This window comes from Sesamum indicum, linkage group LG4 (assembly GCF_000512975.1).
Source record: "Sesamum indicum cultivar Zhongzhi No. 13 linkage group LG4, S_indicum_v1.0, whole genome shotgun sequence".
Taxonomy (NCBI): Eukaryota; Viridiplantae; Streptophyta; class Magnoliopsida; order Lamiales; family Pedaliaceae; genus Sesamum; species Sesamum indicum.
In genome coordinates this window covers 15,163,341-15,182,791 of record NC_026148.1, presented here as the reverse complement: position 1 = coordinate 15,182,791, position 19,451 = coordinate 15,163,341, and the positions used below count along the sequence as shown (strand labels likewise).

Below are 19,451 nucleotides of genomic sequence, written 5' to 3'. Positions count from 1 at the left end.
GGGGGGGGGGAGGGGGGAAGAAGGGGGGGGGGAAGGGGTTTGGTGTTTTTTCATTTTGTTTTATTTTATTAAAATATAAATATAAATATTATATATAATAATATCATTATATATTATATTTAAATATAAAATAATATTTTAATTATTAAAAATTAATTAAAATTGCACTTAAAGCGCGTGTAGGCTACTTTCAGGACCATGGGGGTAAATTATTTTATTCTTAAAAACACAAGGAGATAATTGATATTTTTTTAACACAGGGGGGTATTTTGCACATTTTGTATATCACAGGGGGATAGCATGCATTTTTTCTGATATTTTAAGGTCATGTGTACAAACGTGTTGGTAAGCTATATGGCATGTACTCCCAACTGTATGATGACGTGTCCGATTGAAATGAGCTTATTTCTTGGGCCTACCAGATCAGTAAAGTAATAGGTAGGCGTGTTGGCCTTTCTTCCCTACTAATGAGCTTTATCCGTCTTGCTAATGAGCTAGCTAGGCTCTTAATTGGTTGGGCGAGTATGTCTAGCTTGTGGGCTTGGTTTAATAATTTTAGGAGCATCAAATATTTGTCATAATTTTAGTTTATATTAGCTCATTAGAATTTTTTTATTTAATTTTTCCTTATTATTTATCTAATTAATTACTTTAAAAAAATAATTTGACCAGTATATACTTATATGTATTTTCATTTTTTTTAAAGCATTTAGGTGATCAACTAGGTAAGAAACGAAAAGGTGTTGAATTGAGAATTTGAAGCTTTTGAGGGGTCAAAATGCAATTTCCTCAAAACTACTGCCCCAAGTCGATTAATTGCACCATTTCAGAATTCACGTTTATCTTCTGCCTCTTACTTCAGAATCGAGATTTGTATATTATTACACTAATCACTACAAATTCAGATCAGTAATTGGTAGCTGACGATAAAGAGAAAAAGAATTTCATCACCATCCCTCCAAAAGTTTTCGCTCAGATCATCCCGTAATTCAAACTTCTTGTTGCATCCAAGAATGAGCTCTCCACAGCCCCCAGGAGTAAGCACTCTTCACATAATATGTGTGTGTGATGCATGTTAAATAATGCATGCATCATCAGATCTGAATCCGGGTTTTGATTGTCTTTTTATTGAACTAAGAGGATTAAAGTTTTTTCTTTTTTCCATCTTTCTTGTGTTTTTCTTTCTTAATTAGGGCACGATGAGCATTTACACAGGATTTACGAGGCTGTGCAAGGGGTTAGCTGTGGTGTTAATCGGCGGCCACATTGTTGTGCAGATTTTGCCGACTGCTGTTTCTTATCTTGCTCTTATCCCTGCCAAGTACTGTATTCTCTTATGTCTCTTTGATTTTACATATGTGTGTGGATGATTGTTGATTTCTGTGAGTAATGTTGTTGTTGTTTTAATGGCGGGTTTGTGGGAATTATTTGAGCTGTCTTCTTGCGAGCTCTTGGTTGGACTAGCTCGCTTTAGGTTGATTATGTGAGATTCGGACGGTGGAAGGAAGGGTTACTTGGAACAGTATGTGCATCACTAGATGTTGGTTAGGAATCCTGTAAGGCTGGAGAAAGGAAGGTGTGGGGGTTGAATTTGATGTAAACTTCTTCAACATATTGGGATGATTATGACAATCATAATTGGATGCTCGGACAGGATATCACTGCTGTGTTTTCAAAGGGGAAATTTGGGGAGATTTACCATACTATGAAACACAGGACCTTCAGTTGGCTTGTTGCCAAGACGGATTTAAGCCAGTTTATTTACACATGCATGGATGCAGATGGACACACGCACGCACGCACACAAGTGTGTGAGTTAGAGAGAGGGGTGTTTGGGGGGAGAGGGAGGCCTAAAAGTCTATACATGACCCAAAAGTCGACTGCAATTAAAATTTTTTTTCACTTTGAGTGTTACTGATGAAATAAGTAAAGCATGATATGTAAGATTGACTTTTTATTAGTTGGCATGTTAAAATATTATGTGGAGATATGTGGCCAGCTTTAAGAGGATTGATACTTGTTGCTGCTAAAATTTGTAGTCAGGGGTGCAGCATCGAGTGTTTTTTATTTTCTCACATACTTCTTTAGTTAGATTCAAAAACTAAAACTTATCACATATTTACTATTTGAATGATTCACCATAGGACCATTCCTTTTGCTTGGAATCTCATTACTGCCGGATACATTGAACAGTCAATAATTGGGGTATGCATTTTTGTTTATTTTTACAGGAATTGTGTTATTAACTTTGTTACTGCCCTTTTTCTCCTTTATTACTAGGGATTCCAAACATGACTGCTATTTTACAGGTGGTCATTAGCACAGTAGGTCTGCTTTTCATTGGGAAGCTGCTTGAACCCATATGGGGTTCTAGGGAATTTTTGAAGTTCATCTTTGTAGTTAACTTTCTGACATCAGTTTGCGTTTTCATCACTGCTATTTCCTTGTACTATGTTACAAGGCAGGAGCTGTACCTGTAAGTAATTCTAAATCAACATTTTCTCCAGAAAGTATTTCATTGTTTCCAGTTTCCAATCCGTATTTCATTGTTTCTAGAAAGTATATTTTGAGCTGAATATCATGTCTTGTATTCAAGCAAATTTTGGACCTTTGTGAGTGAGGACAAATTGGGGGAGTACCACAGTAGGAAGCAATCCTTCTGACTCAACTCCCGGCGACCTAAGAGCAAGGAACTGCTGGTTGAATTTCAAAACAAACTAAGAGTAGTTTGTGTTATAATGCTATACCCTAAACTGAGATTTTACTATTTAATCTTCAACTAGCATGTCCTTTTGTTTGACATGTCATTTTTCTTTGAGTAACACAGTCATTATAGTGTTGTTCTGCCTATCAAATGTCAACTTAATAATTCTGATTTTCTTCCTTCTATTTTTCTGCAGTTATCTGCCTATTTCTGGTTTCCAAGGGGTCCTTTCAGGATTTCTAGTCGGCATCAAACAAATAATACCTGATCAAGAGTTGTCCTTGTTAAGGATAAAAGCCAAAGTATGAATTTGATCTTGGGAAATGTTCATTTGTTTCAGTATTTCACTTTTGCCACTGGCACAAGTTATTAATGTGATGTCCAAAAGTTTAACAGGCTGAGGATCATACATTAACTTATTTCATCTTTCTTGCAGTGGCTGCCTTCCCTAGCACTATTGGTCTCTATTGTTGTAAGTTTTTTCACGACGGAATCAGCATCATATCTTCCCACCATAATATTTGGCACGTATATGGGTTGGATTTACCTCAGGTACTGGCAAAGAAAGCCAGAGACAAAATTAAGAGGTGATCCAAGTGATGAATTTGCTTTCTCCACATTCTTCCCTGAATTTTTAAGGTATTTTGCTACACATCTCGTCATACTTCTGAGTTAAATTTCCTTCCTTTTATTCCTGATATCTGCATTTTAGAATGTAATTTGAGCTGATGGAATGCAGACGAATAATTGATCCTGTTGCTACAATTTTTGAGCGGATGTTTTGTGGAAGAAGATCGGAAACTCCTGATCAGACTAGGGGCTATACTTTAGGAGGTGCCTCATTACCTGGTTCAGATTCTATTGATGCATCCAGGAGGAGGTAATCTTGCTTGTTATCTGATTATTAGAGATAGATGTTTAGTCGGTTTTGTCAAGGAAAGCTTAAGTATTGATCAAACATATGATGCTGCTGTTGCTGCTCTGAGATGTGAGTAGTGGGGTTACTGTAACTTATCAGACCTTTACCTTTCCGGTGCGAGTTCATGAAGCGTTATCATTCTCCTTTATAGCATTCCATTGTATTTAGACTAGTTGTAACTTCGAAGAGGGAAGTCATGAATGTTGCGAAGACCTCTACCCACTCAGTTTTTTTCCTTTTCATCTGTTCCTGAGCAAGATACAGCAGCAAGAAGCTTAACGTGTATACTATCTATTGTTCTTTCATGATGTCTCATCATTCATGCAAGGCATTGACCTTGTGCGTGGTTAGTTTCTGACAGCTTAATTCCATGAAGTTCACTAGTTTCAATTTAGGTTTCTCTAGGCTATTCATTTGGATCAACTGAGGGATAAAAATAATGTCTATGGTTATGACTCTCGAACAAAGTTTGGAGTTTCAATCAATTCATACTCTTTCCAGCTCGAACTTTATCGGAAGCTGATCCTGCGTGCATTCATAAATATAGAAGCGAATGTACCTTTGTCTTTATTTTAAGTTTTGAATGTTAGCTGGCTTAGTAGTCATCTTTAATGAGTACTGCAATGGAATAAATAGTTCCACATTAAGGACTTTTGGCTTGCAATATGGGCTTGTTGAGTTACGTTCGCATGTGTGTGTTAAACTTATGGCAATATATTATAGATCAGCTGCTAGTTTCTTGATAAGGTATTGCAATGTAAAGATTGACAAGATTCATCTATGGACATTTCAGAATTCTGTGTTAATGCTGTTCTTGTTAACTTGCAGAGAAAGAGGTGCTCGAGCACTAGAAGAAAGATTGGCTGAGAGACTGGCTGCTGCAGCAGCAAGGACAGATGAGACACGAAGAGATGCATCAGAAAATGTCTAGAAACTCAGAGTATTCACTTCATATCCTCGGTTCCCAGATATGTGTCTTGTTGCGAGCTTCTTGTTTATATACTTTTGTAATCAAGAGGAATTTTTCCATATGTTGATCATGATCCTTATAATTTTTTATTACATCGACATGTTTCTTTTTTTCTCATTTTTGGTTTTAGCACAAGGAATTTTCCTCTACTTCTATGAATTGTTTGATTTCATTGTTTGCTTTGAACTTGCTATATTTTAGAAACAAAATATTTCATTTCTTGTTAGTCTCATTATATAATAAAACGGAATTGAAATGTATATAATTGGAAATAAATTCTAGATTAAGAGTATCTAATACATTAAAAAAAAAAATGGAGTATATTAGTAATATGTGTGGAAACAAAGATGAAAAATGGTATTATTCACTTCAAAAAAATGCTATAGAACAAAATGAAAAGATATTTCTACTTGTGCAAGAATCATTAATTTGTCAAAGAATCAATCCTTCCTCAGGGCAATGTACTGAACCATGTCTCTTTAGGAACTTCTGCCAGCTCCACCTACATGTACATTCTCCTTTTGTCTGAAAGAGAAATCACTCATACTTATCTGAATTTCATGCTGACCTCTGTCGCCTAACTGAGTAGGCTTTTCAACATCCCTTTCTATCTCATTGGTGTTCATGCCATTTCTAATAAAATCTTCGCCCCTCCCCGCCCCACCCTTCATTGCTGAAGTTAGATGCCCTCGGAGATGCAACATTGTTATCGCTATACTCTTTGTGGCCACGGAGAAGATAGACTGGTGACGTGCTACCATGCAGTGGGGAGGCAGGACGACTGGAGAATGGGGTGGTGCTGGCTGAACGCCGCCCCTGTCTCAGCTGCTTCTTGGCTGTCTGGTGCCACCCCCGCAACGCTGATGCCACTTGGTCACTGAATATGACTGGCTTCATGTTTGTGCCCATCTGGAAATTTGGATTTAGAAGAGTCAGAGATAATGCCTGTTAAAGCTACCCGTCGTAAATTATTGTTATACTCCCGTTTACTGACTTCAACATTAAAGGGCTATCATTAGAGAAATCCCTAACATGTGTTTGTACTGCATGCTAACTCAAAAGAAATTAAATCAAGGTTCGACACTTATTGAGAGAGCGACAACGAGTGTCCAGAACTAATACAGGAAGTGAAGGGGATACCTGAGTGACCAAGGCATAGAGAGGAAGAGTCACATAGCTGCACAGGACTTGTATCAGGACACTGCAAAAGTTAAAGAACCACCAGTTAATTCGTCGAGAGATACTGAAATCGAATCAGTTGTTTGTCGAAATGATTTCAAATGACATCATATAGAAATTAGGCATACCCCATTGCGATCCGTATGACTAAATCTTCAATGTTCTCATGGTAGCAAGAGGGATATCCAAATTTCCACTGCAGAGAATACAAGACAAATCTTTTGTTAAAACGAAAATGTTCAAAAAAAACATGAGCACTTCTCCTAGATAGGTTTTAGCAGACAACTTACCCAACTCCAAGCAAAGAAAGCAAGTTGAAATGCATTCTGCAAAAAGCATAAGTACATAAAATCAATGAGGTCGCCCAAGGAAGTATTTGCAATTACTTTAAAGTAATATATCAGCTTCTTGCTCCGCAAAAGCTTCTACTTTTAAACTGGAAGTATTATTTTTACTATTTTACCCTTATCCTTACGGTAACAATTCTAAACATGTGGGGGTAAATTACATTGACACCCCATAACGTTAGGTTAAAATACACAAATATTTTATGTTTTTGTAAAATTACAACGACACCTCCTAAAAGGTTTTAGTATAATATTTTTTAGGGGGTTTGGTGTAGGCTTTGCCTCTGAATAGGGGATATAGTTGTAATTTATAATTATAACCTAAGAGGGTTTAGCAGTAATATTGCAAAAAGTAGGAGTGTTTATGTATTTTGGTCTAATTTTCGAGGGTGTCAATGTAATTTACCCTAACGTATGAGGTTAAAATTGTCATTTGTCAGTTAACCTTATCTCAAAAGCTATTCTCCCGAACACTTGCTATTAAGCTGTTTTCTTGACTTTTTATTGTTTTCTACTAACACTCTTAACTATTGATTATGCTGCAACTTACAATTTTTTTCTAAGAATGGTGAAAATCTCTTCAAAACAATCACTAAAATCATGTCATAACTTGCATATGTTAAACAAATCTTTTAAGGAGAAAATTACCTGAAAAAGAACTAAGTGAATCAAGAAAAGAATCAGACCGGGCCGGTTGAACCAGAAAAGGTCATCACCCGGTTGAACCACTGGGGTCCCCTTTATCACATCTCCCCTCTCAAGAATTCTTATCCCCATTTTTGTTATGATAACTTGCAGTTTCGCTCCTACCAACAGAATTATCTGCACATGTACCCCAAAATTAACGTCAAGTGCATCTTTTAAGATGCAGGGAACAAAATTGAGTAAATTATATTGACAACCCTTCAAGTTAGGTTAAAATACACAAACTCCCCTTACTCTTTGCAAAATTACAAGCACACTCTCTTAGGGGTGTTAGTGTAAACTTTTGCAACTTAAGGGGGGTGTATTTATAATTTTACAAAATATCAAAAATTTTGTGTATTTGGACGAGGGTATCAATGTAATTTGCCAATAAAAAGAAAAAGGAAAGTGAAAAATAGAGCAAAAACATGTGAATCTTTTTGCACTCACAATTAAAGGGATGAAGGGTAGCCAAAAGTGCGAATACCACCCTGTTCATAAAATAATAAACACAAATATTAGTTGAATTTCTTGAATTTATGGAAATAATTAGATGAATAAAACTTTCAAATTCTAATACATAATAACCACAAAATCCCTATAAAAAATGGTTAACACAAAATCCCTATAAAAAATGGTTAATTTAAATAATTTGTTCGAGAACTAGTATATTTACCGACTGTACATCTTCTTCTTTTTGAAAATTATCGAAACCTCCCCAAAAGTTTATAATATTTACATATCATCCCATTTCGTTTAACCGAATGGTAATATTTGAAAGTTTTTAATGGGATGTCAACGACTATTTCGAAAAATATAGGGGTGTAATTACTTTATATATAATTTCAATAGAAGGAGATAATTACAAAAAGTTCTTTAAAGTGGAAATTTAGAAGCACTTTTGTAATTTCACAAGAAAGAAGTGTATAATTAGTAATTATATTAAATTGCAGGGAAGATAATTGTAATTAACTATGACTGTGAGGTATGTATTTTAGACTCACCGTTGGTGTTGGTGAGGAGAATCAGAACAGCACAGAGCCATATCGCAGGACTGCACGACAAAATTGTCACAAAATCACAAGGCAGATCTAAAACGTGCCAAAGAAATCAGGACAAAACAATGGATTAATTATAATTAAACACTCTCTAAAAATACAAAATTACACTTGACCCCTTTTATTAGTATTTTTTACGAAAAATACTGACGTTAGCAAAATAATTACATAAACTTTCAACTTTATCCCCAATTTTTGTACTTATAATGCGAAAAATGTAATGGTGTTAACCCCACTCTTAATATATACCTTATTTATTCCTTTATAAGTACAAAAAATATACGGGTGAATAGCAATTTATCCCCTTGTCATATTGAAAATGAAGAGCAAAAATAAAATTTAATTTTTTTGCTAACGTCAGCATTTCTCGTTCAACCTCAATGAAAGGGGGTTAGATGTAAAAAAAAGAATTTCTGGAAAAAGATGTAAGTATAATTTTAAAAAAAATTGACAAAAAATATAATTTTGTATTTTTAAAAAGAAAAGTTAAGTGTAATTAATCTTAAAATAATCGTATAATCACAATAAAGAGCTGTCCCACTAACCTTATACCGACGACGACTTTGAAATCCTCCTCAAGTGATCTGCTGATATACTTGTGGAAATCGAATGATTCTTGGCTATGAGGTGTTAAATGTGCCTGAAAAATTCAACACTCTAAATTAATGGATCTTTTTTTACATAGAATTAACTATTTTGGTACAAAATTGGAAGGGAAATTGCATTTTAGTCCTATATGATAGATAGATAGAGAATATTGCACTTTTGGTCTCACAGTTTACGGGCTTAGCACATTTGATATCATAAACTGGGTCCCAAATGCTACAATTTTTATTCTACAAGACAAAAAATGCTATAATTTTTTGTTAAATGGTAACAAATGTTCTAAGTTTGTAAATTACGGAACAAAAAATATAACACCCTCTGTCGTAGTCTGGACCAAAATAACAATTTTCCCCGAAATTGGACAATGTTTTGGTGCTATATATGTATGACTTACTGTTATAAAGCCATGTCTGAGTGTCAGGTAGTCCACTTTTGCAACTGATGTCAAGAATTGCCTGAAGAAACACACCTAAAATATAGGGGAGGAAAATGTAATTATTAGGAAGTACAGAGGTTTTATGCAAAATTACCGATTTATATAATTTTAAATTCTAGTACTTTTTCAGTCGTTATTACAGTATGAAAAGCTGATTATGTCAAATAATCTAATATCTTGTAAGCTCTAACATATTATTTATCTAAACACTTTAAGAACTTATTTTTATAATAAAATTAAATAGTTTTAAGCTTTTCAAAGCATCTTATAAGATGTAAGAACTTTGTCATTGGAACTATGACATTTTCTACACTTTGACATCTAAACTTTTTTTTGTGTTAACTTACCATCTCAACTTTACGAAATTTTACACTTTGCCATTTATAACTAGTTAACATTACATACAGTGCACATGGGATATAATATATTTTTACATATGCACAACATGTATTGCTTTTTCGGCAAAAAAAATCAGCAAAACAAAGGTTATATATGGTAAAGTGCAGATTCGACAAAGTCGAGATGGTAAGTTGACACGAAAAAAAATTTAAATATCAGAGTAAAAATGGGCAAAGTTCGAATGACAAAATGTAATTTACCCTAAACTTAATATAAACAGTTAAAAAAAGCAGAAATAAAAAAAAAATATTTTAGTATATGTTTTAAGTCTTTTTACATAAAGCAATTTCTTGATATTGACATTTAAAAATTAGTATAAATGAAAATAAAAATAATAAATAGAAAGAAAAAGGGTCTTACTATCCAGAGGAGAAGAGGTGACTTGCTCCAGAAATGCAAATGCCTGCGTCCAAACGACGTGTCCCTTGCAAATCTGAATCTCTCTGGGTCTGCATGCACCATAATTAAATCAAATACAAATATTAATTCATAGAAACCACCAGTTGAGCACTGTCGAGGGAGAAATCACCAGTTGAGCACTGTTATACTGTATAATTTTATTTTATTAATAAAATTTATATTTATCCAAAATATTAATTCATAGAATTTGATTGAAATGAAAACCATCAATTGTTATTATTATTTGATTAATTTATTATAATTATCGAATCAAATATTTGTATTTAACCACTAATTATTCATATTATATAATTATATATAACTAACAACTACTATTAAAGTGGACCAACGTCCACACGTTGATGGGATTTGAATCCATTATTTTAGAATCACGGGGACTTCAATTTCACCAATTAAATTAGGCCTCAATAGCTACTATATGTACGAATTATTTTTTTTCCTTGTAGAATTACAAAAAAAAAAAATTGAAATAAATTATTTTTTATATTATAAATGAGTACAACTTAAATTTTAGCAACAATTAATTATTGTTTATCATTTTTTTTATAATTATAATATTTGTCATAATTTTTAACTATATATAATAGTTCGGCTTCACATCATAACGAAGATATATTTCTTCTTGCCACTAGAAAAAAAATATACTCTTCGCTATGGAAATTAGTGGTGAGAAATTATTAGGTAAATTATATTAACATCCTTTGAGATTAGGCTAAATTATACAGATACTTTTTGTGTTTCATAAAATTATAGCTACACCCTCTGAGGGTGTTAGTGTAATATTTTAACAAAATTACAGCTACACCCCCTGAGGAGTGTTGGTGTAACGTTTTTCAGGGAATACATTTGAACATGGGGAGTAGTTATAATTTTGCAAAAAGTAGGGCGTGTTTACGTATTTTGACCTAACCATAGGATGTGTCATATATAATTTATCCTAGTTATTGTTAATCATGGTTAAATAAAAATCGATACGAAAATTTAGACTATCCATCATAGGAATTATTTTTACCATGGCTATGAGCGGTAACAAATATTTTCACCATAGTTTTTAGCCATGACAAATATTTGAGGGACACTCCCAAAAACCGCGGCTAATAACTATTATATGATCGTGATCAATAATTATTTACAATAATTATTTATTATTAATTATAATAATTAATTATGATTAAATATTAAATTTTTTCTAGTGAGCTAGCGTGGATGAAAGGCTCAATTTGGCAGTGGAATAAAATCTAGGGATAATTACACTCCCCTTCCTGAAGTTTTGAGGTTTGGTGTAATCACACGTAAATTTTTTATGGTTTGAAAAATTATATCCAGCACCCTTGAGGTTTGCTTCCGTCTAACAAAAAAGTCCCTCTATTGGTCAAAATCCACCGAATTTGCTAATATTAATAAAAAAATAATCTATATTAACTCCAAATTGACTTATTACGAACTTTTTGCAAGTCAAATAATTTTTTTATGATCAAATTACCCTTATACGTCTTCATGCATTAATGCATGTGAGAAGATATATTTTCACCGTTATAAAGGTAGTTTAGTCCAAAAATAATTATTTGACCTACAATAAGTTAGTAATAAGTCAATCGAGGATAAATTTCAATTTTCATTCGATTCTTTTATTAATATCAACATATTCAGTTAATTTTGATTGACGAAAGAATTTATTTGTTAGATGAAAACAAACTTTAAGGGTGTTAGATGTATTTTTCAAAACTATAGAAAATTTACGTGTAATTATACCAAATCTTAGAAAAGAAGAGCGTAACCACCCCTAAAATCTGTAAACTTTGAAATTTGACCCCTTGTTTTAAATAATAATAATAATAAAAAAAAGGGCCCAAGAATCCGAAGAGACGTGTCAAAAATTGTAGGTGGATAAATTGGAAGAAGGAATTCATCAAGAAATACAAACAAATTAATCCAAGTCCAAGTAATATTTGAATTCTTTTTTGTTTTTTCCTTTAGGGATCATATGTAAAATGGGTTTTCCATTTTTTCCAATTAAATATACTCTTATATATATATATATATATTTATTAATTAATTTGATGATAATGACCTCAAAATGGCCAATCAATTTGTAAAAAGTTATTATAATCATCCGACATATAAACAAGGTTGAAGTCATGGTTTTGAGTCTCACAAGATGCGTATGCGTGGATATTTATCTAACTTTATGTAAGTTTATCATAAATTATTTAATTATATTTTACTATAATAATGTATTGATGGTTCAATTTATTAAAATATTGGTTAATAATTTAATTAACATTTTTATAAAAAAAAATAGCACTAATATATAATGCAAAAATTAAGTTACCATTGTAGTATTGGTACTGAATTGTCTTTGTTTCATTCTCCCATGATTTCCATTTCCTCATCTGCATCAATATCAACAACCATTTCTCAATGAATTAAAGAATATGTGTATAATAAAACATAGATGTAAAAAGAATTATAATTTTATAAATATATGTTAATGAAATAAATAAAAAATACTAAAAAATATAAGAAAATTCATGAAAAATTATTGAAAAAAAATAGAGAAGAAAAAAGAATGGGGAGAGAGAGAGAGAGAGAGAGATGGAGGTTAATAAAATAATTAAAATAAATTAACAAACCAAATAATTGAAAATACCAAAAAAGTTTTTTTTGATTATACTAGCCGTTCTGGCACAGTGTTTCTGTGTGCATATAATAAATAATTTTTTACGCTTTAAAATATATTATAAATAAAAGCACAACATACAAATCACTACTTTACGTTAAAAAATAAAAAATAAAGAAAACTAATTTATTAGTTAAATATAATTTGGAAAGTTGAATAAGGCAGTTATCTTATTAGCTGAACGATATGTTTTATTTTAAAAATTGATACGACAGTGTCATTAACCATAATTTGTGAGTATGAAACTCGTTTCCTTTTTATATTAGTATAGATAAAGGTATAAATTCTAGTTTCTCTATATTGCTCCTTTATGTAAATTATTATTATCACATGTATTTCAGAAAAAATGGAATTACTATATAAAAAAAAAGAGAGTATTTCTTACATTATAAATGACTATAGTTTAAAAATTATAGTAAATTAATATTATCGACTACGATAAGATAAATCATCGTGAAAATTTAAGTTTTCACCACAATTAATTAATATTTTTCTCATGGTTTTACTATCATCAAAGTATTTATGATGATTCGTTAGCATTGTGAAGCAGTGGTTGATTGCTAGTCGTCGCGATTTTTTACTTTTGATCATAATAATTTGTTGCAATAAATATATAAATACATATGTGATTGATTCATATTTTAAGAAGAAGATAAAATTTTCAAGAAAAAGAAAGGGATTTATATATATATTTGAAGCAATTAAGAAAACTTATAATAGGGAACTAAAAGAAATATGTTTATATATATAGAAAAAAATGCAAGCAACCCCTTGTGATATTGTAAATGAGCAAATTATCTCCTTATGAAAAAATAAATAGCGATTTACCTCCTTGTATTTTTTAAAATACATCAATTTACTCCTCTATAATTTTTAAAACGAAGCAATTTACCTCCTAATATAAAGAGGTAAATTGCATCGTTTTAAAAAGTACAAAGGGATAAATTGCTATATTTTTTTCATAGGGAAGTAATGTGCTCATTTTCAATATCACATTAGGGTAAATTGCTATTCACCCTGTATATATATAGATATAAGAGAATTATTCTAATTATTAATTACCTTTAGCCTTCCCAAGCCATAAGTGATAACACAGTAGAGGATATGAGCAACAGCCAATACAAAAATGAAGATATGGAGCTGGTGTATCCCATATGCTGAAACAAATTGTACTTGCCCCTGCAATAGTTGTACCCAACACATTTATTACATATATATATATATATATCACATGAATTAATAAATAATAATTTTAATTTGCACTTATCTTACAAAAACAGAACACTAATAATTACTATAGGGTAAATTACAATTTGAAAAATTACAAATATTCCTCCCATTTTACTGTTCGTTTAACAACAAAATTTTTTATAGTGAACTAACAAAAATGCGTTTATGAATTTTTATCTATTTTTTTAGAATTTTTTAAAATACTTTTACAGACTAATATGTCCTATGAATTATTTACTTTATATATTCACCCTCAATTTTCTTATTACATTTTCTCAAACGTTTTTCTTAAAAAAAAAAAAAAAACAACAAGGATAAAGTAGTATTTTTCACCTCACTGTTTATGGACTACGTAATTATTTTTCGAAAATATTTGTAATTTTTCAAATAATAAATTAACGAATATTTGTAAGTATCCACTACAAGAAATATGTCATTTAACCATGAGTTTACCAATAAATACCTGTAACAAATAGTCGTTGACCACGACCAAGCAACGGTTATTGGCCGTGGTTTTTGCGAGGGTGGCTAAAATATTTGTCATGGTTAAAAACTAAATTTTTTGCATCGATTTTACTTAATCATGATCAATAATAATTATTTACCATGATTTTTTAGCCACAATCTTTAATAATAATAATAATAATAAATAATTGATTACCTTTATCAAGCATGGATCATCGTAGTCGTCATTATCGCCTTCGTAATTTCTACAAGGATGCCAAGAATGACCCACGCTTCTCGGAACACAAATTTCAGCGATATAGTCTTGCGTTACTGTCAGCAGTAGTGAGATGAATCCCAGCAGCATCAACTCTTCCAAAAAATAAAAAATAAAATCAAATTATTTCTTAATTAATATTATTTTAATTTAATTTAATTACAAGCTTGAAATAAAATTATTAATTACTCATTAATAGTCTAATACCTGCTTTAATCTTATCCAATGCTTCAAATAGCGATGGCTTTCTCTTTTTCTTCAACCACTGCAACAGAAATACATATACAACAATTAATTAATTATAAAAAAAATCAATATATATATTTTTGATTATCATGCAATACTATATTTTTATAAATAGAAATAATTTATATATGATCGATATTTCGTTTATTTGCAACGGGAAGAAAATACAAAAGACGTATTTATACATTAAAAAAATTAACGGTAGGTGTGATAGAAATATTAATTATACGAACTATATAATATATATAGTGAAATAATGAAAAAAAAAATTAGCAATTTTGATCATGCAATGTAACAATAAGAATATAAACACAAAAATTTGTGTATGTGTGTGTATATATATATGTGGAGTACGTACGGATCCAATATGATGAATGAGTTGCTCGATGAGTATCGATATAGCGATCAAAATGAAGAAAAGGACGGCCACGGCCCATGTAGGAGTCGCCACCAACGGCCGCTCTTTACCAGCCATTTTTCCCCAAACGGGAACGAGAAGAAGTTATAAACGATGAATATATTTGATTGGAAAAATGAGTCAACACAGTACGATCGTACATATGAGTATTTATCTTGAAATAATATCTCGCTCCTCGTACCGTTGGAGACTTTAAAATATGTGTATTTGGTGTGTGGGTGTGTGTGCGTGTATATATATATATATAGAAAGAGAGAGAGAGATGAGGAGTGAAGAAGAAATATGAGAAGTGAAGAAGAAATATGGGAAGCGAAGGTCAATATATACATTGAATTATGAAGGCGTGTACGTTTCGTGGGTCAACAAAAGTGTTATATAATTGGAATAATAACTTCATCGATGATGATTGAGAAATAAGGATATGACTTTTTCCATGATTTTAACTAAATTTGGGTTTGATTTGTCCACGTTTTGATAAGTCGACAATTAAGGTCTTAAAATGGGTTATGAAATTATATAGAGGATAAGCTAAACACGTATGTGGTTATTTCAATCTCGATTTTCTTTTTTTAAGTTAAGTCGTGATTTGGAGAAATTTCAATGTTATAATTATATTAGTATTTCAATAAATTAAATTAGATAAGATCCATCAATACATTTTTATAATAAAAAATAATAAAATAAATTACGATAAACTCGTATAGAATAAGATAAGTACCTCAAACTCGTTGTTTCAAACTTATTCATGGAACATCGATTTTTTTCAAAAGGGCAGGATACTATTGATATACATTGAGTTAATTCATTGATATAAATGCAATTTACCCTCCTGTGATATTAAAAATGAGCAAATTACCCTATATGAAAAATAATAGTAATTTACCCGTGTATTTTAAAAAATGAAGTAATTTACATCCCTGCCTAAGGAAGTAAATTGCTTCAATTTTGAAAATATAGGGAGGTAAATTGCTATATTTTAAAAAATACAGGGGGATGAATTGCTATTTTATTTTTCATAAGGGGGTTTGCCTATTTTTTGTAACACATGTAGGTAGATTGTAATTTATCCTATAATAAAGTAATAGCATAACTATTATTTTTATTAAAAAAATTAAATTAATGCTTATGTTAATGATGAGATTTTAATAGTATTATAAAGTGAAATGTTAATATTAATATTAATGCTTTAATGATTTCAGCCAATTTATAAGTTTTTTCTTATACATTTTATAAGATATTTGAAAGTATTTGATATAATATTATGAAATAAGCTTTTATTAAGTTCCCAAAATTAGAGACAAAATCTCATAAATTTATTAAAAAAAATTAAAGAGACCCCAACTTCATTTAAGATCCTAAAAAATTCTTCTAAATTAATTTTTTTATATAAATTAAGTTTATATAACGATGTTGACGTTTTTGCAAATACATGTGAGTTTTTTCAAAAAGTAGGGGTGATTTGTGTAAATGATGCCGACGTTTTTTATGAGTGTATATATAATTTTTTTAAAAAATAGAGTTAATTTATCTAGATAAATTATAAGTTAGGAGGTGCAGGTAGGAATGACGTGCTATTGAGAATTTCTAACGTCAGAATTAGCCAATACAATGGTCAATTCTCAACATATTCATATTTAGAAAATAACTATATATATATATAGTTGAATTTTGAGAATAGTATTAATTTATTTCGTAACAAGTCCAACATGATGAGAAGGATTGAAAGGGTCCGGAGGAACTATTCAACGTGCGACATTTATGTCACAGTGCAGGACCATTTTCACTTTATAAGTGGTCCTCAGCCATTAATTTTGCCTCATAAAAGTCCAATTGTTGATGGTCTTTGGGACCAATCTCAACATCTTACTTTCAATTATGAGGTGGATATGGTTTTGAGTAGGAGAATCAAAGGAAAAAGTATCCTCCACATACTAATCCTTCTCAAGTTTTGTTTTTCGAATAATAACGAATACCCTTCGTTGTTTGAAAAATTACAAACACTCCATGATATTTATTGAAATTATATAATTCTTGGATGAAGATATGAAACTGTCAACTTTGCCCTTACTGTATTATTTTATTTTTTTTTAAAATTAAAAATTTATAAAAAAAAATCGAACGAGATGGATGAAGAATAATTAAAATTTATAAAAATTATCCACTTAGTACATAAAAAAATAAATACAATTATATTTTTAATCCGCAAGGACATTTTGGTCAGTTAACCATAAAAAATGGATGAAAACCTAATGGATTGAGCTAATTGTTAGATGGCCGTTAAAATAAGAGGGAGTGTTCCTTAATTTTTCAAACAACAAGGGGATATTCGTAATTATGTCAAATTTTAGGGGAGGTTGTTATAATTTATCCTAAAAAATAATATACAGGGTATTTATAATAGTATTGAAAGTTTTATAATATGGTATGGTGTATATATTTATTGTGTGATTTATATATAAAAAATACTTTTATATCCTTATTGATAATTTAATATTATCGATATATCCATCATATCCTCTAGGGCTAATCATCAAAACTGCATGGCCGCACCAATCGATCGGTCCAACCTAAACTGCACAACAATCGGCGGGTTAAGTGTGGGTTAGGTTGGTTTTGAGCTAGTAAAGAAAAATCGCGTTCGACCACAACAAAAATAATAAGATCAACAACAACAACAATAATAATATACTAGAACTTATGCAAAAAAATTTATAATATATAAGCTAATATTTAAGACGATAATAACAATTACGATACTTTTTATTGATATTGTATAATATATTTATCTTATATATTATATATGTGTGAATGATTTGCCATGCTTTATATTTATTCTCTTTTTTGGTGATACCAATATATCCTTTCATTAATAATAGAATTCTAAATTTACGTGTCCAAATAAATAAGTTTGCAATTAGTTTTTAGGATAAATTTTGCCTTTCGAAGTATGCCCATTTTTACACTTTACCATCTAATTTTTTTTATTTTTTTTTGGTCAACTTACCATTTCAACTTTGCGAAATTTGCACTTCGCCATATATGATAGCTTTTTTCTTAATCGTTCTGGTAGAAAAATATCACATACTGTATATATGTGAAAAATATCACATTTTCACTGCATGTGATTTTTTTTCAATAAAAAAAAAACTTGATTAAAAAGTAATTATAGATGACAAAGTGCAAAAATTCTTAAAGTTGTGATGGTAAGTTGACACAAAAAAAAAGTTTAGATGCCAAAGTATAAAAAATGATCATAGTTGGGGTGACAAAGTGTAATTAACCCTAATTTTTATAATAATATTGAAATAGAATTCTGACAAACTAAATAATAATAAAGAGTTTTAGTTACAACTAATTTAAATAAAAATATTTGAAAAAAATTTAATAATAACTAGAAAAATACATAGGCTGTTGATTAATTCAAATCCCTCATGATCAAATTATAGTATGCAAGTCAAGAAATTTACTTATTTTAGATAAAAAAAATATTATTAAATAATTAACATATATTCTTTGTGTATGAAAAAAGGAAGACCATTTCTCCACAAAAGTTGGAATTAGGAGTCAATGGATAGTTCCTCCTTTTGTGCTCTTAATTCTTGGAGGAGATTTGTTTGGAAGAATGCAAAGAGTTTCCCATATTTGACTGTAGACTTAAAAAAAATCAAAATATAGAAATTGAAAAATATTGGGTCATGTGGCTTAAAAACACTCTATCATGAGTACGAGGTCTTCTCTCTTGGATGTTATTATTGATAGCATTTTTTGTTTTGTAATTTAATTGAGATTTTATTGATTACGGAATTTTTATTTTTGATTTGTAATTTTTTTTACATAATAGCACATTTGGTCCGATGGTACTTTTTCGTTAGATATTTAACGAAAAAAGTCATATAGTCGTTGAGTTTATGAGGTTGAAAGCGAGAATTCTGAAATCAATGCGATAAAAAATATAAAAGCTCTAAAGGCCACATGCTTATTTTTTATTAGAATATCTAAAAAAAAATGTGACATGGGACCAAAAGTGAAAATATTCTATGCTATGGGATGAAAAATATTGTTGTTTTAAAGGAACAATGACATGATTATATAAAGGATAAATTACATTTTGCCATCCGAACTATGATCGTTTTTACACTTTGGCATTTAATCTTTTGTGGTGACACTTACCATCTCAATGTTACGAATTTTTGCATTTTGCTATTTATAACTATTTTTTTCACCAAGCTTTTGTCGAAAAAAAACATCACATGCCCTACACATGTGATATTTAAGGGTTATGTCATGTGATATTTTTTTACTTATGCACAGCATGTGATGTTTTTTCGATAAAAAAATAGTAAAAAATGATCATATGTGGTAAAGTGTAAATTTCGTAAAGTTGAGATAACAAGTTGATACAAAAAAATTTAGATGTTGAAGTATAATAACGGA

At 30.5% G+C, this 19,451-nt stretch overlaps 2 protein-coding genes across 2 annotated transcripts; one reads left to right on the top strand and one right to left on the bottom strand.

The window, feature by feature from the left end:
• On the top strand, nucleotides 834-4,710 carry LOC105161110 (rhomboid-like protein 19). Its single transcript, XM_011078698.2, has 8 exons — nucleotides 834-1,037; nucleotides 1,194-1,321; nucleotides 2,145-2,205; nucleotides 2,310-2,476; nucleotides 2,901-3,006; nucleotides 3,141-3,343; nucleotides 3,444-3,584; nucleotides 4,452-4,710. The coding sequence occupies exons 1-8, from the start codon at nucleotides 1,014-1,016 to the stop codon at nucleotides 4,552-4,554; spliced, it is 933 nt and encodes a 310-aa protein (XP_011077000.1). The 5' UTR covers nucleotides 834-1,013; the 3' UTR covers nucleotides 4,555-4,710.
• On the bottom strand, nucleotides 5,227-15,293 carry LOC105161206 (MLO-like protein 12). The gene is made up of 15 exons (XM_011078825.2): nucleotides 14,958-15,293; nucleotides 14,561-14,618; nucleotides 14,294-14,448; nucleotides 13,465-13,581; nucleotides 12,055-12,115; nucleotides 9,663-9,751; nucleotides 8,862-8,936; nucleotides 8,407-8,501; nucleotides 7,808-7,857; nucleotides 7,254-7,294; nucleotides 6,768-6,941; nucleotides 6,063-6,098; nucleotides 5,901-5,968; nucleotides 5,734-5,794; nucleotides 5,227-5,502 (listed from the first exon to the last, which is right to left on the bottom strand). Exons 1-15 carry the CDS (start codon nucleotides 15,072-15,074, stop codon nucleotides 5,227-5,229), a joined length of 1,473 nt encoding a protein of 490 aa, XP_011077127.1. The 5' UTR covers nucleotides 15,075-15,293.

What these genes read in the sequence shown, in the direction of transcription:
- LOC105161110 (XM_011078698.2), top strand. Translation starts at nt 1,014, where the DNA reads ATGAGCTCTCCACAGCCCCCAGGA. An exon ending in TGTTAAGGATAAAAGCCAAA is followed by an intron (nt 3,007 to 3,140) that starts GTATGAATTTGA and finishes TCTTTCTTGCAG; the next exon opens with TGGCTGCCTTCCCTAGCACT. An exon ending in ATTGATGCATCCAGGAGGAG is followed by an intron (nt 3,585 to 4,451) that starts GTAATCTTGCTT and finishes GTTAACTTGCAG; the next exon opens with AGAAAGAGGTGCTCGAGCAC.
- LOC105161206 (XM_011078825.2), bottom strand. Translation starts at nt 15,074, where the DNA reads ATGGCTGGTAAAGAGCGGCCGTTGGTGGCGACTCCTACATGGGCCGTG. An exon ending in TCAGTACCAATACTACAATG is followed by an intron (nt 9,752 to 12,054) that starts GTAACTTAATTT and finishes TGGTGCATGCAG; the next exon opens with ACCCAGAGAGATTCAGATTT. An exon ending in CACCTCTTCTCCTCTGGATA is followed by an intron (nt 8,937 to 9,662) that starts GTAAGACCCTTT and finishes CCTATATTTTAG; the next exon opens with GTGTGTTTCTTCAGGCAATT.